At 40.6% G+C, this 13476-nt stretch overlaps 1 protein-coding gene across 8 annotated transcripts in view; it reads right to left on the minus strand.

Annotated features, from left to right (window-relative positions):
• Nucleotides 1–10563: 10563 nt before the first annotated feature.
• TTLL5 (tubulin tyrosine ligase like 5) overlaps nucleotides 10564–13476 on the minus strand; it is a 122835-nt gene continuing 119922 nt past the window's right edge. For all 8 annotated transcript variants that reach the window (XR_005701179.2, XM_040065934.1, XM_040065930.1 and 5 more), the window contains one exon: nucleotides 10564–11129. Coding sequence is in view for 7 of the 8 variants with exons in the window: in XM_040065934.1 (XP_039921868.1) it covers nucleotides 11089–11129 (41 nt within the window). In the remaining variant the exon portion in view is untranslated. The remainder of the gene's footprint in view (nucleotides 11130–13476) is intronic.

Consider the following 13476-nt stretch of genomic DNA (forward strand, 5'->3'; position numbering starts at 1 on the left):
TAGACAGGCCAGAAATTTACTAGCTACAAGAGAGTGTGTGTGAGAGAAATCCAGATGCCTACTGGCATAGGAATTCTCTCTGATCTTGTAGTAGAAGCCTCAAGGGAGGTTTTGGTTTACAAGCTGCAGTCTCTTCTTTGGTCATTGTTCCTCCCAAGCCCTGGGCTTGCTTTGCTCCCCATCCAACTGAAGGGCTTCCTTGCTAATAAACAGGGAAGCAAGGAGGGGGAGCTGCAAAGGGTCGAGCTAGAACACTTGCACACTCAAAGTTCTGCATGGTACTTGGAGAACATTGGAACCACCCACGGATTAACCCTGGCAGCCCCTTGAGATGGGACTGTCTTACCAGCCCTTGTTCACTGCTGCTCCTCAGAGACAGGAAGGGGCGGCAGAAAGACCAAGCCTTTTGCCTCTTGGCAAAGGAGACAAAATGGCAGTGGAAAATCAGGGGTGAAGAGTCTTAGGGTGTCCAACCAGTACAGACACAGGTACACTCATGGGAACAGTAATTTTTAAAATCCAGCACATTTCAGTTACTGCTTTTCTGTTCAGCCTTCCATTCCCGTAGCAACATTTGAGAATTAGATTTGTGAGACAGGCTCTGAATTAATTTTCTTAAAACTAAAGTAACTTTTCCAGGTGTGCTTTAGCTGTAATTCAGCAACAAACTATACTAACTACATGGGGCTTAGTAACAGATGGAATACACTCCTGGGCACAAGTGCACCAAAATGTTTCAGGACACTTGTGTGAGAAGGCAAAGGGCAGTTACTGTGCTGTTACTAGCTAGCAAATTGAAGAAGACAATGGGAAAGAAAAAGTGGGATCTTCATTGCCAACACTGAATACATCTCAACAGTTCCCTTTTGTTGTTTTCAGAAACAAACAAAAGCTGATGAAAACAATCCCAGCACAGTTTGTCTCTTTAACAAAGATCAATGGTTATAAAGAGTGAAAAAAAGCTATTCTGCAGTGCCGTAAGGCAGATCCTACACAGATGATCAAACAACCATCTGTGCAGTCCCTGTTTCTCTATGGCAAACTATTTCAGTTTGCAAAAGGCCTAAACCTGAACTTGAACACCTTGTTTTTCAGGCTGTAGTGCACTGTGAGGAACACTGCTTGAGTGAGTGCAGAACATACACTTAGAGCTCAGCAAAGAATGGTCTTTGCAGACTAAATGAGTCTTTGTTCCCTGGGCTTTGAATTGGATGGTCTCTAGCAATCCCATTGCACTTACATAAAGCCCATTCCTGTTACCACTGTGTGAACTGGGATGTGCTGCTCTGGTGTTTCACCTTTCCATATAACCATCAATGCACTCAGTGAGAAAGACAGACTGTGCCCCAAAGTAATGAAAAGACAAACTTACCTGTCCACTTCTCTGGCAACATCCTATCTCTGTTCTGCTGGGTCCTGGGATGCCTTGTATCGCTCTGTTGTAGCTATCAAATTTTCATTTTCTCAGTTCACAGACGCTTTTCTCATCTTTCTGTGCTGCTCTGAAGTTTTCCTTGTCTGTGACTAGAATGTCCTCACCAGAGCAAACACACAGGAGGTCTGGCTCAGGTTTCTTTGTAAAAGCCATCCCATGAAGAGGATCCATTGCAATGTATTATGAAGCAGATGTCTTCAATATGATCTCAAGTCCAATGCAGGGCAGGCTGAGTATCACAGTGACCAGAATGCAGCTCTAGAGCCAGTTCCACTGTGCAGGAAAGGTTTTTGCCCACTACAAGTGTTTCTAGTGGCATACAAAAGAGCATCTCTGTAGTACTGGCTTGTCTTCTCTAATAGGTGATTGAAAGGCAATGAAGTCAATAATGAAAATACAGTTTTCAATACATATAGAGTCAACAGTGTGGTATCTAGACACTTGGAAAACTATACTACTTTGTGGTCTTATTGGCTGCCTATAATTTACATTAGTTGTGGTTTAGAGTACCAGCAGCAATTTGGAGATAACGCAAGGATACAAATATGCCTTCTAATTCTTGAAAAATAACCTCTATTATTTTTTACATTCAAAATCAGTAGAAAATAGTGGTTAAAAGCTGTATAAAATTACTATGTTTAGTAGAAGAAGACCTGGACTTTCAGATCTCTGCTTTACCAGTATTTTGTTTCGCACAAAGGGAATTAATTTAAATCCTGGTTAATTTCTTATGCGGTCCCAGACGTGAGAGATGGAAACAACAAAGCTCAGTGTCTTCTGTCCTCTCTTGAAGAGAGGCTTCAGACACAAATGCAAGACCCTTTATCATGCAACAAGTCAACATAGAAGAGATGAGACGGTTTACTCATTATGAAATAGATTGTCTTAGAAATGAATTCTGGTGTATCAACAAGAAGTACAGCAAATGAAAACTGTTAATTTATGGTTGCCATTTAGAGAATGGTTGCCATTCTCTAAATGACAGGAATGCATCTGAGATGCCACTTATGCCCATAATTACAGAAAAATATGGTACAGCACTTTGGATGTCACAGTGTGTTTCCAGGAAACACCAGTTTCCAAGATTACTTGACTCAGTTACTTGGCTGCTTTATAACACTCATATAGGGCTAGGTTTCTTAGAAAGATGCAGAGATGGTCTGAAGGCATTCAACCAAGCAGCTGGGCCCTTTCCACTACTGGCCTATGATTTAATGAAAAATACACTTAGGGATAAGGACCTTTCTATCTGGTAATGAATAATGGTTTCTTTACAGCTGTGGTTTATGGCAAACCACTCCTCCCTTCCTCCCCATTATTGGTTTCCTACATCCTGCAAACTTAGTAAGCAGCTTCCAGCCAGAAACTCTGTCCCCTGTGCTGGTTTATGCTACTACTGTTAACTTAAACCAACCAATACCAAGTGGTACCATCTGAAGGCAAAGGCTTACTTCTCCCTCTTTCAGGAGGATGGTGATCTTTGTGCAGTCATATTCTTTGCCTCTCATTCCACTTAGTTGACTAGGAAAGATCATAGAATATTTTGTGTTAGAACGAACCTTAAAGATAATATAGTTCCAACCCCCTACCATGGACAGGGACACCTTCTGTTAGACCACGTTGCTCAGAGCTTCATCCAGCCTGGCCTTGAACATCCCCAGGGTTCCAGTATCCACGTTTTCCGTGGGCAGCCTGTTCAAGTGCCTCACAGTAAAGAATTGCTTCCTAATAGCTAATCCAAAGTTACTCTTTCAGTTTGAATCCACTCCTTCTTGTCCTGTCACTACATGATGTTGTAAAAAGTCTCTTTTTGTCTTTTAGGCTCCCTTCAGATACTGGAAGGCCCCAGTTAGGTCACCCCTAAGCCATCTTTTTTCCCGGGCAGAATAAACCAAATTCTCTCACTCTATCTTCACAGGAGAGTTCCTCTATCCCTCTGCTCATCTTGGTGTCTCTTCACTCATTCCAACACGTCTCTGTTCTTCAATGCTGGCGACCCCAGAGCTGTACACAGCACTGCAGGTGGGGTCTCACCAGAGCGGAGGAATCCCCCTTCCTCACCCTGCTGCCCATGCTGCTTTGGATGCAGCCCAGGGCACAGCTGGTTCTCTGGGCTGTGAGTTCCTGGCTCACCTCTCATCTCACCCCCAGGTCCTTCTCATCACGGCTTCTCTCCATCTGTTCATCCCGCAGCCTGTGTTGATACCAGGGTTGCCCTGACCCCGGTGCAGCACCTTGCCCTTGACCCTGTTAAACCTCATGAGGTTCCCATGGCTCCACTTCTTGAGTTTGTCCAGGTCCCTTGGGATGGCGACCCATCCTTCAGGCGTGACAGAAGAAAAGGAAGAAGACACCTCATTGCTGTCCACATGGGACTAATACAGGAAAAAATTAACACGTAGGCATTAGGCGTGTTGCAGAAAGCAAAGCAGGCTTCTTTTTTCTGGTCTGCCAACACTCAGCCATTTCTCACTAGCTGTTTAGACATTCACTCATCAGATTCAGAAATGAGGCATTATAATAATATATCATGGCCAGTGCATATACATCACTTGATGAAAGAAACCAGCTGGGTCATATCAAACCAGATTTCCTAGCCTTTTTCAGGAAGGATTTCTTTTTTCTCCTGAAGTTATTATCCTCTTCAGGAAGCAGACAAAACAAAGTTTTGCTGTGCAGCCAGGGGCAAATCTTACAGGATTTGTGCAATGCATGTAGTGTAATGACAGGGGAATGTCATGGTAGCCATATTCTGGCCCTTTCTTGAAACAAAATTTTAAACTTGAAGTGCTGAAATCCTCTTGCAGGTTGACTACATGCTTGGGACAAATCCACTGTTTTCAAGGATTTGTAAGAAACTCCACTTGCGGAGGAAAGCAGTAGCAGACAGTCTGACTCACAAGAAGAGTTTCTGAAAGACATCCAGCTTGCAACAAGCTGCCTTGCATGACACAATTTGATGTCTGCTCCCTCAGAGGAGACTTGCTACAAAAATCTCTAAGTATGCTTCAGGATCTGAAGATCTCATTTAGATACTACCATGCTAAGCACTCTGTCATGCTAATCTGAAGAACTGGAAAAATCCAAACATTACAAACAAAGAGAAATAAAAGAGATGGCAATAAAATCTCAGGAAAGTGTAGTGTGGCAGAAGTTACACTGCACTAAATACACATTTTAAATTTTCTTCATTTTTGTCATTTACCTGCCTTCATTCAAAAGACCCAGGCCACAATTTAGCAGAGAGAGCCGCTAATCTTTATTCCTGGGTAAATTTCAAAAGGAAGTTTTACTACACATATGGAGACATGAGTTTTGTAGGTCTGTGCATAAGGAAAAAAATAAAAAAAAATCTGGGCTGGTATCACAGACAAAATGTATTCCACATTGAATTTCTGGAATTAGAAATAGTGGAGAAAACACTTTCAGGAAGGAAGACAACCCCAGACTGAATGGGGGAAGCATCATGCAACTGGAAGCAGTAATAATGTAAGTAGTGGCACCAATGGGATGCCTAAAACTTCCCAGCCGATTCACAGCTCTCTATCTGCACCTTGAAGAATTGTGTATTAAGACATCCTAGGTGTATTAAATATATTAAATATATCTGACACAGCATAACTTTTTCAGAAGATCATACAAATAAGGCAAAACCACATGAAAACCATGAGGTAAATACAATAAATACTGGAAGCGGTGTGGAAAAAATCCCTTGTCATTTTTCTTCCCTAGACACAGAAAAAAACAGTTTTATAGTAGAATGAGGGAGTAATGACAGTCAAGCCTTTTGACTTGTCAGCACAGAAACTTTTCAAAGATTCCCTCTTGACTTTTGACATGATAATACTCAAGATATAGGGATCAGCTCACTAACCTCAAAATATTTTTGGTGGATTTTATGACTTTGGAACATAACTACACTGAATATTGTAATTTGTCTCCCCTTTGTGTAGGGGAAGGAGACTACACTTTACCATTGCTATAACTATGGTGAAATAAGATTTTCTAAAATATTCTTGCAGGGGCACCAAATTGAACAAATGTTCTAGGGTTGTCTTCTGTTGCACATCCCAGAACAGCAGAAGGCAAAATGTAAAATACAGTGTTGAAATTGCTTTTAGAGATAACAGCATTTCTTTCACCTGCCCCAAACAAATGACAAAAATTTTGTTAATAAATGACGCATTTTTAACGACCCCAAAATCCGTAACAACTGCATCAAATTTGGTCTTTGTAAGACAAATTTGATTTGTCCGATAGGTCAGATAAAGAAGCCACTTCTTTTCAAAGAATAGAAGATTTCTCAAGCTCACTGTCTGTGCCATAGGCATGGACTTGGAGACAAGAGGCCTTGTTAAGTACAGTCTTTTCCCTTGGGAACCACTATGATTCACTGAATACCACTGGCAAAAGCTTCATACCAGGGTCTCCACAGTGATCAGTGATTCTTCCCTTTTAATTCAAAACAGCAGTGAGAACTCCTTTTCAATGAGGGCCAATAAAATCCTTTTTTGGTAAGGTAATAGAGCAGACTCCTCAGGGCAGACATAGTGTTATTTGTCACCTTCAGTTCAGTGGAGTTGTCCTCTTGCATTACAACTGCAAAGGAAGACTCAGAATCCAACAATTTTGAGATCTTTCTTAACTACTCATCTCTAAGTCAGCAGGGAAACTTCATTCTTTGGAAAAGGACAGCAGTGTTCTAGGGTGGGAAAGAACAAGTTACCAGGTTCATTAAGACATGCTGCGGTTGCGCACATTCACCTTGAAGATGCTCTGCACTCCAGCTCCTTGGAAGACAAAGATGGCAAGAAGTGAAATGTGTATGAGTAGGATAACTTTAAAACTTCAGTTAGATGAAAGTTTTTTCTCCATGCTTCTGCGATTAACCATTTACAAGGATCATATTATGGATGACTTTCATATAACAAGCTACTTTCCTCCAAAATCCCAATTTGTCTAGAGGTGGATATTGGTGTCCCTTATGTTCTTTTAAAAGTTCCATCATTCTGAAAGCATTTGCAATATATAGTGCCCACCCAGGTGAAAGCATAGATAAGTTGCATGTGACAACTTGGCATATGTCAGCAATAGACACTCTTCTTAAGACAACTCAATACCACAAGATGAATTCTGATGGAACATGCTATTGTCATGAAAGTAGCTTTGTCTTGGCTGTTCTAGTAGTCTGTACTGGAACTGTCAAAATAAAAAACCCATACAAAGTCAAACTACAAGACCACCTAGCTCAGCTCTTGTTGGACAGAGGTCAACAGCCCATGCCTGATGCACAAGTTAAAAACTGGAACAGCCCACTGTGAGACTTCCCCAGAATAGTAATTTGAAAAGTCTGAGAAACTTCCTGTTTTTCAGTTTTAATACTTAATATGCCCTAACAGATTACTTTTTCATGGATTTGTCTACTTGTCTTTTCAAACCACATACTCTTTTCTGTATTTACATCTTGTAACAAGAAATTCCACAGGTCAAGTACATACTGTGGAAAAAAGCTGCCATCTCCCCCCACTTTATTTTTTTTTCTTTGAACCTTGTATCTGTTAGTTACATTTGATGCTCCTATTTCTAGTGGGCATGACTGTAAATTATTACTCCTTTTTCAACTTCTCCCATACCTCCTTGCTCATCTCTTTTCCAATTAACCATTTTCTGCATAAATAAAACTATGAATGTTAAGCTGTTGGTATAAGCAATCTCAGTTCTGTAAAGCTAAATATGGTTCTCCTGATGTTTGGTGTAGACAAAGATGTCTCAGCTCTAGAAACATGAGGTTCTAGAGGGAAAAAAAGCCCAGCCCCAGATTTAGATAAAGCTCAGATGTTTCTTTTGGAAGAAACCTATGACAGAACCATGAGAATAATGTGTCCAGAAAGGAAATAATTTGAAGAGGGTAAATCAGCCACTTACTGCAACCAAGAAAATAACCCATTCCGATTCAAACAGTGAGCCCAGGATTATCAGCAAATATAGGACAGAATGAGGAAAAAAGTCCTTGGCAGTTTTATCAAGCAAATCTTAAAAAATAAAACAGAAGCCAGACTACTTTTGCTTCCAGAAAATAATCCAAACTTACTGGAAGTGTGTATTAGTACAAGGTACAGGCCTTAGAGAATGCATGCTGAGAATCCAAGTCTGTTCTGTAAAGTCATCAGTGTACACTGCACATCAGTGAGCTCCTCAGGTAAAGAAGAATGGTCTAGCACTGCCAGCCATTCAACTCCATGCATATGGAGAGTATCTGTTATGAGGAAAAGGCAAAGCACTGAGATTCCGGCTAGTAAACAAAGGTCTTGACACCAAAACTTCCTTCCACAATGTGGAACCAGTATCAGAGACACATCTGTTGATCTTGCAGGCATCATAGTGAGGAGCATTTCCAACAAATCATGATTGTCCAAAAACATACCTAGTCTTAAGAACAGAAATTTCAGTACATCTTGTTGGCATCCAACACTAAGTGGTTTGTCTAGGGTCACAACATGATCTCCCACTGATGACATGCCTTGTGATGCTGTTTTAAAGGTCAACACCTAAAACACAGCACAAAATGCTGTATGAATTCACCATTGGCTTAGCCTCCAGGACTCTGATGTGCACATTACTGCTTTCAAGACTAACAAGCCTGTTTCTCTGTCACTAGAACAGGCTCTGTAATTTAGAAGTGATACAAACATCACATTATTCTTTGTCACCACTGAGATAGATGTTGAATGATTGTTGGGGCTTTCTGTTAGTAATTTTCTTGCAGTGAAGAAGGACACTTCTGATGGAACCACTGATGAACACAGAGAAAAAATAAACCACACTTGAGAAACACATAAAACTGTATTCCCCTTGTGCAACTATTATATATCCAAAATGGTTTGCTATTCTACTTCCCTCCCTTGTAGCAGAAAACACTTCCTGTAAAATGCCTTCTCTCCCAAGATGGCTGGGAAACAGTTCTGTGCTTCCCCACTGAATCTCTTAACTGCAGCACTGAGAGATTTATGGAAAGGGACATGGAAGTTGCAGAGCTGCAAAGAGACAAAATACATGTCAGCCTTCAGTACACAGTACCCACCATGCATAAAGGCATATGGACTCCAGGCTGAAGAATACAGGGGGATGGAAAAAATAAGAGGCTGGAATTGCAGGATTTGTTCCTGATTCTTCTCTATTGCACTTGTTCCCACTGTATCAGCATTTGATCTCATCAGAGATAAGATCAGCAGATGCTCAAGACAAAGGAATACTGCTATGTCGTTTAAGGCTCTGGCTGAGCACATCCTAAGAATAAACGTGAATTCAAGGTCTGGATGCTTGGCTTCAGGTGAAGGACCTGTCTTGATACTCCTGGGTTGTTTTTTTTTTATTTGTTGGAAGCAGAAGAAAAATGTTCTCAGGCAAAAGGATGCAAGTCTTCACTGCTCCTGACAAAATTCATCCCTTCAATATAAGGGTCTTAAGACTGCACTGTGCATTTTCCTGAATATTTAAAAAGTCTTAGAGACAGGATATTTAATATACTGCTACTAAGTCATCACAGTTACAGATGTGGGGGTTGGCTACATCTAACACGCAAAGCAAAGACATTCAGGAAAAATATCTATAACCAAGTTCAAACCATTATCCCAAAATGAGTGGGTGTGAGACCGGCAAAGCTGACAAAACAATTCACCTGTGTTCATAATCAGCTAGCACTAATTGGTAATTTTCTTGACAAAGATGTAAGAATGTTGCTTTTGACAATGATTCCTATAAGACAACCTCCTTTCCTGAGCTATCTCTGTCCTACAAACCTCTCTCCAGTCTTCAGCAGTGGCTGTGATAACCTGAGCAAACAAACTAGAGAATGAAAGCAGAGATAAGAGGTCCACAAGGATGTATATCCTAGAGCTATTCAATCCTGTAGATAAAACCCAGTGAAATAAGGACAAGTCAGATCCTTTGGAAGAAAGGAATGGAATTGCTATTTACTGAAGCTAAATCTTGCATGGAAATAGCCCCTCAGACTGAGCTGGAGGTGATAGCCAATACCACGCACAGCAGAGGAGGCTGTGAGAAGACAGACCTTGAGAAGGTGTATCTTGAAGCCCACAGCTGCTGAGAATGTGCACAAGTCTGAAGTAACAACTTCTGCAACTAAACTTTCACTAATCATGAGCCAACAAAAATGTGAAGAAAATGAACGTGATCATGACTGTTTAATGGAAATGAAAGATAAGCTAATGAAGGGAACAGCTGTATCAGAGAGCTGCATTTTGGACAAGTAAAGTATTCAATGTGTCACATGTATGAGTGCACCAGAAATAGAAAAATGCATGTTCTGTCCTATGAATTCATGCCTGAAGTGAGGGGTGGTGAAACTAACAAGGTATGAACATAATTATTTAACCTTCTCACAATTTATCTGGTCTTGAGTGACAGAAAATATGTGGAATACAAGACTGAACAAGAACATAATCATTTCAAGAGAAAACACCTTCCCCCTTTCTTCTGTCAGTCCTTTGGGTTGGTCACTATCTACTTGTCAACACATCTGAATGATCTCTTAACACTGACTATACAAACTAGGAAAGACAGAGGAAGGTGGAGTAAGAAAAGAGATCAAACAGGATGTTGAATCCAATCTCTGAAGACTCTGAATAAAGCAATAGAAGAGTTTTTGCCTTTAAGAACTATCAATCACACCCCTTGCTGCTGGACAAGGCAGAAGTGGCAAAATACTGAGTTTTCCTTTAACTTGGCACCAACAAAGAGCCAGAGCTGAAGCTGCTTCCTGATCATTTTAAGGATGGATGGATCTTCTGTCCAATACAATTTCCAGCTGCTGACATTATTTTCTAACACAAGCAAACTAATTTTCATAACACTAGGCAAATTTTAACTGCAGTGATTCACCAAGACAGTATTGCAACTGATAAAAGCCACCTGGGCCTTAGGGTTCAAGCCTGGGTCTGAAAACATCAGCCAATTAAAAAAAGTTTACGTAGTCTAAACAAACAGAAATCAAAATACAAAACAAGCCACACAGAATACAAGTATCCCACAGTGAAACAAAGACAGATTTAAAATCCTGTCAAGTATAACAACAACAAATATCTGGGCGTGTGAATTAATAACTGAAATTATAACCAAAACAAACAAATGAAATTGCTTTATTTAAACCGTTAATTTCTATGGCTCTGTGCCAAAATTCAAGATGGCAACCAACACAGACATCTTTAGTCACATGTTCTAATATTTTTCTCTGCTGATAGTTGCCATGTGATGAAAGCATGGAATCTTGACTATTACCAGACTAGAACAGATTGAAATGGCTGAGCAAGTGAGACTTTGTGCTCCAACCTGGGCTTTAGGAAGAACAGCTGCAGGAAAGATCTCCTCTTACAGAAAGATCTCACAGTTAGTGATCAGGAAGAAATGGGAGGAAGTGACAAAGACTCAGCAGCAGAAGCTCTCAGAATCATTCCTTCACCTCAGTTTGCAGGTGTATCACCACAATCTGCTTCCACAGATGTTTAGAGACTCTTTTCAGTGTGTTGTTCTCTCACCAAGGCCTCCTCTTCTCTCTATTTTGGCTGATACGGGAATGTGATGGTGTGGCTGCTGCTTCTTCCTTTGTCCATACTTGAAGCAACTCTTGAGATTCCTCACCTGGAGTTCTGTGTTAGTCCTTCTCTGCGAGCAGAAGCTGGGAAAAAAACCAAAGTTTCTTTACTCAAAGATTTCAAGTAATCATGGAGTACTATTTTGTGGGAAAAACTGCTGCATTGCTCTGCAAATCTCAGCCATCACCAGAAACCTGGGTGTCCCTATCACACAACTTCTCTGCCACAATAGATGAGATCATAGACCAGAGAAACAAAACCTAACATAGTAAGCTACTGTGTAAAAAGTACTCTTGGTGTTCCTTTCAAGCACCCAAATACCTTCTTCACTCTTGCTTCTGACTCATGTGACTCATCTCTTCACATGCACCCTCCTCTAAACCTTTCTCCCATATCAGTATGCTTTATCTCTTTCTTTGGGTCTTTTACTCATTTGCTTGCATAGGAACCTACTTCCCCACTCCAACACATGCTGAGGACCTTGGTGCAGGAGAACTAGGGGTGTGAAAACGTTGATCTTTAAAAAGAAACAAAATGGGAATATGGAATTTCGCCCACCGCCCCGCCCCCAGCCCCATTATGATAAAGATAAGTTTTGTCTTCTACATACTGTAATTTAGGCACATTATGAGAAAATGTCAATATCATCTTTACTTCTTTTACTTAAACATCCTTAGACAGCCCTTTAAAAAGAAAAATCCAGAACACTTAGAAATGTACCAAGTTTATTTTGGACTGCTTGCATTTTACGGCTAATCTAATAGGTAAAGCTTGTTCTGTGTAGTTGGAACATCAGCTTGCTTCTAAACATGAGTGACATTTGTTGAGAGCTGTTTATTAAAAATATTTCTATATTTAAAAAAAATACACTCTCCTTCAAAGTCCAGCATAGTGCCAAACAGCACAGAGCACAGAGGATCTGGAAAGCTGTTTTAGAAAGTGGAACTGCCAGCTATGTCACTGCACAGAAAGTTGAAAACTGAATTAGGAACCAAATATCAACCATGTGCATTACGATAGGATACCAGTCCAGAAAGGTATCCCTTGGCAATATGCTGAAATTAAGGAAACAAAGGCACATGAGAGAAGGCAGCCAACTTCAGCCTCATTTTCCTATTTTGAAGATGTTTGAGCCTTCCTATTCCTACAGAAATGCATAACACAGTTTGTCTTTTCTCACAAACTGAATTTAAATCACTTTCCTTGAGTTCTTGTATGAATACCTTGAGGACTCGGCACAGAGGGGCATTCCTATGTCTACAAGTAAATATGTAAGTTCCTAACAAGAGTGCAGATCGTTGCCAATTCAATAATTTTATAAATATTAATGTATATAATTCTTGGAAGTTTTATAATTTCAAAGCTACTGGTGAGCATTCCACCTCCTTGTAGTGGAGTAGATGAAGGTTCTGGTTGAGTAGGGGGAACAGAAAAAGAGCTCTTTGCTGACAGTAGCCAACATTAAGGATTGATTCTCCCCAGTGATAGAGTCATTGCAGTGAATCACCACATACAACAGCATGAGCCTCCTTTATTCTCTGCCTGCCAGGAGGTGTCAAAGCATCTACCCATACGTCTGTCCACATGTTTACACACTATTATGTCATCCATGACTGGACCTCAAAAACTCAGAACAGTCACAGTGGGAAGAAAAGGATTACCTCCCTTTTATGGATATGATTCTGAGTCACAAGAAAATCAAAGGAGCTGCATGAAGTCATTTAAGAGATATCTGCACACTAAAATTCAGTGCCATACAGACTTTCCCAGCACAGAAGTACATAGCCGTGCTCAGAAACCAGCACCAGATCTACTGTGCTTCCAAGCTGCAGGAATAAGACAGAGAAGAGCACAAGGCTAGATGACAGTACTGGGTCAGGAACCCATGCTAACATTTTTAACAGATAGTTTGGCCTGTTTCATCAAACCTGCAGAAAGTTTGTGGGAGAACTGAGCAGCATATTGAACTCTCCTGAATCTAGTGTTGAAAACAGGAACTTCCTTTCTCCCTGAAAAGCTAAGATTATCCTAGAAATTCAGGTGTTTTTTTTTTTTTTTTAATCCCAGTGAATTTCTGATCTTAGAATGATGCCCAGCATTCTTTTGATAATATATAGTATAACTAAGAAAGGCAATAAATAACTGGGGTTTATTTATATCTGTGGGTGACTGACACTAGCAAGCCAGGACAGCTGACAACAGAAAGCCAGCCTTCCCTCCCCCATATTTTGGGCAGAATTTCAACGTGGCTTGCTGGACTAGGAAGTCAAGGGAAAGCAGCAGTTCCAAGTCATGAAATTTTCTTGAGGGGTGGGGAGGTGTGGATGTCTGAGTGTGTGTGGGGAGTGGGATGTGTATGTCATGAACAGTACATACAACTGTATTCCAGGGAAGTCTGCCTGCATAAGAGAAGTCTTCCTGCATAAAAAA

The sequence above is a fragment of the Hirundo rustica genome, chromosome 6 (assembly GCF_015227805.2).
Source record: "Hirundo rustica isolate bHirRus1 chromosome 6, bHirRus1.pri.v3, whole genome shotgun sequence".
Taxonomy (NCBI): domain Eukaryota; kingdom Metazoa; phylum Chordata; class Aves; order Passeriformes; family Hirundinidae; genus Hirundo; species Hirundo rustica.